Source organism: Olea europaea, chromosome 9, assembly GCF_002742605.1.
Source record: "Olea europaea var. sylvestris chromosome 9, O_europaea_v1, whole genome shotgun sequence".
Classification (NCBI taxonomy): domain Eukaryota; kingdom Viridiplantae; phylum Streptophyta; class Magnoliopsida; order Lamiales; family Oleaceae; genus Olea; species Olea europaea.
The window spans coordinates 5,854,665-5,856,185 of NC_036245.1; the positions used below are offsets into that span (position 1 = coordinate 5,854,665).

At 32.0% G+C, this 1,521-nt stretch overlaps 1 protein-coding gene across 1 annotated transcript in view; it reads right to left on the reverse strand.

Annotated features, from left to right (window-relative positions):
• The window catches only part of LOC111399859 (transmembrane 9 superfamily member 7-like), a 23,917-nt gene extending 22,861 nt beyond the window's left edge, over positions 1–1,056 (reverse strand). The window contains exons 1-2 of the mRNA XM_023027353.1: positions 834–1,056; positions 252–328 (exon numbers count right to left, since the gene is read on the reverse strand). Of these exons, the coding sequence (XP_022883121.1) occupies positions 252–328; positions 834–1,056 (300 nt within the window). The remainder of the gene's footprint in view (positions 1–251; positions 329–833) is intronic.
• Between the last annotated feature and the right edge of the window lie 465 nt (positions 1,057–1,521).

Sequence of the window (1,521 nt, forward strand, 5' to 3'; positions counted from 1 at the left end):
AATCTAAACTGCCCAAACTCTTCTGTCTCTTACATTCCTTGTTATAATTGCTTCTTGAAATCGAAAACTCAAATACCAGTGTAAAAGCACGTGATACAGGAAATGTAACAATTGAAATTCATAATCATAAATAAGCATGCTAGTTTGAGACGTGAGATTAATGTCAATCAAAACACCAACCGAAACATTAACATCACAAAATATGAAAACTCAAATAGCTATGCATTATGATACAGCATGCAATGAAATACAAATTCTCCCCTTCTCTGTAAATTCTCAACATTTTTATGCAGTATCAAAATGTATCTATATCTCTCCCTAATGACCCCTAGACATGAAATGCAAATGAATGTCAATGCAAATTCAATTTCAAGGTTCTTCCCCTGTCTATATATTCTTTCCCCTTTGTATATACTCTAATCTCCCCCTTTTTGTCACAAATGATGAAGGGTGCAATTTCAAACTCAATTTAAGCAACAATATATAACAACTTAAAAATGTAGTTGATAGCATGCACAAGTATAATCAGTGATTAGTAAACTTTCCCACATACTCATTTTAAGTTAAAATGGAGTAAATTATATAAGTGACCTTTGTGTGTAAAGTGCCACTAATGCTTTGTAAGTAGGTCTTCAAACCTTAATTTTGTGAGAAAGGACATGTAAAACATCACTGCCAATAAGTTTATTCTCCTACTTATGAAAGTCAAACCACTAAGCTCATTAGGACCTTTAAATGAAGCTCATTTTGTATATATATTATGATCTTTTCTTTTCAACTTTGAGCATACATTTTTCACATTTTTCAATATTTTAAAGCTCATCAAGTTTTACATCTTAAGTGTAGGTCCTTCTCCATTAAGCGATTAAGATAACCTCTGTAGTGAGCTTTAAGCCGATTAACCCAAGTTAGTTGGTCATAAACACTAGATTTTGAGACACCCCATAGGCTTAATTGCTCGAGTGAAATAGGCTCGGAAGAAAAACATAAGATATTGAGCTTTTTATAATGAGGGGGTATACTTGAGCTTAGGTCTAACAAATTTGGTCGATTCATGTTCAAAGTTACCTTACTAACAAGTGATTGCCATCCCAAATCTCACATACACGGTTAAGTCTCACTTACAATATCATAGTGTGTGTAGTGCATATGGTACATGAAGACACCTATACTAAGTACTCCATAGCAACCTAAGCAAGTAATGGAAAAATGTGCTATAGCTTATCAATTAAGCCCAGACATGTTCACAGCACACAAGTTCAAGAATGTTATATATCATGTTGTAAAAAAGATTCCAATCCCCAATTTTTTTATTTTTCATTTTTCAATTTCTTTGTGTTTTTTATATTTAAAAACATGAATGCTTCAAGCACACAAAATTAAAAAAATAATGTGAATGTGCCAATGCAAACACAACATAGATTCACATGCATGAAACAACTACCTAGAAAATAAAAAATAAAATAAAATAAAATAAAAAATAATTGCATGCATAGATCAATGACACAGTGATAGGCATGC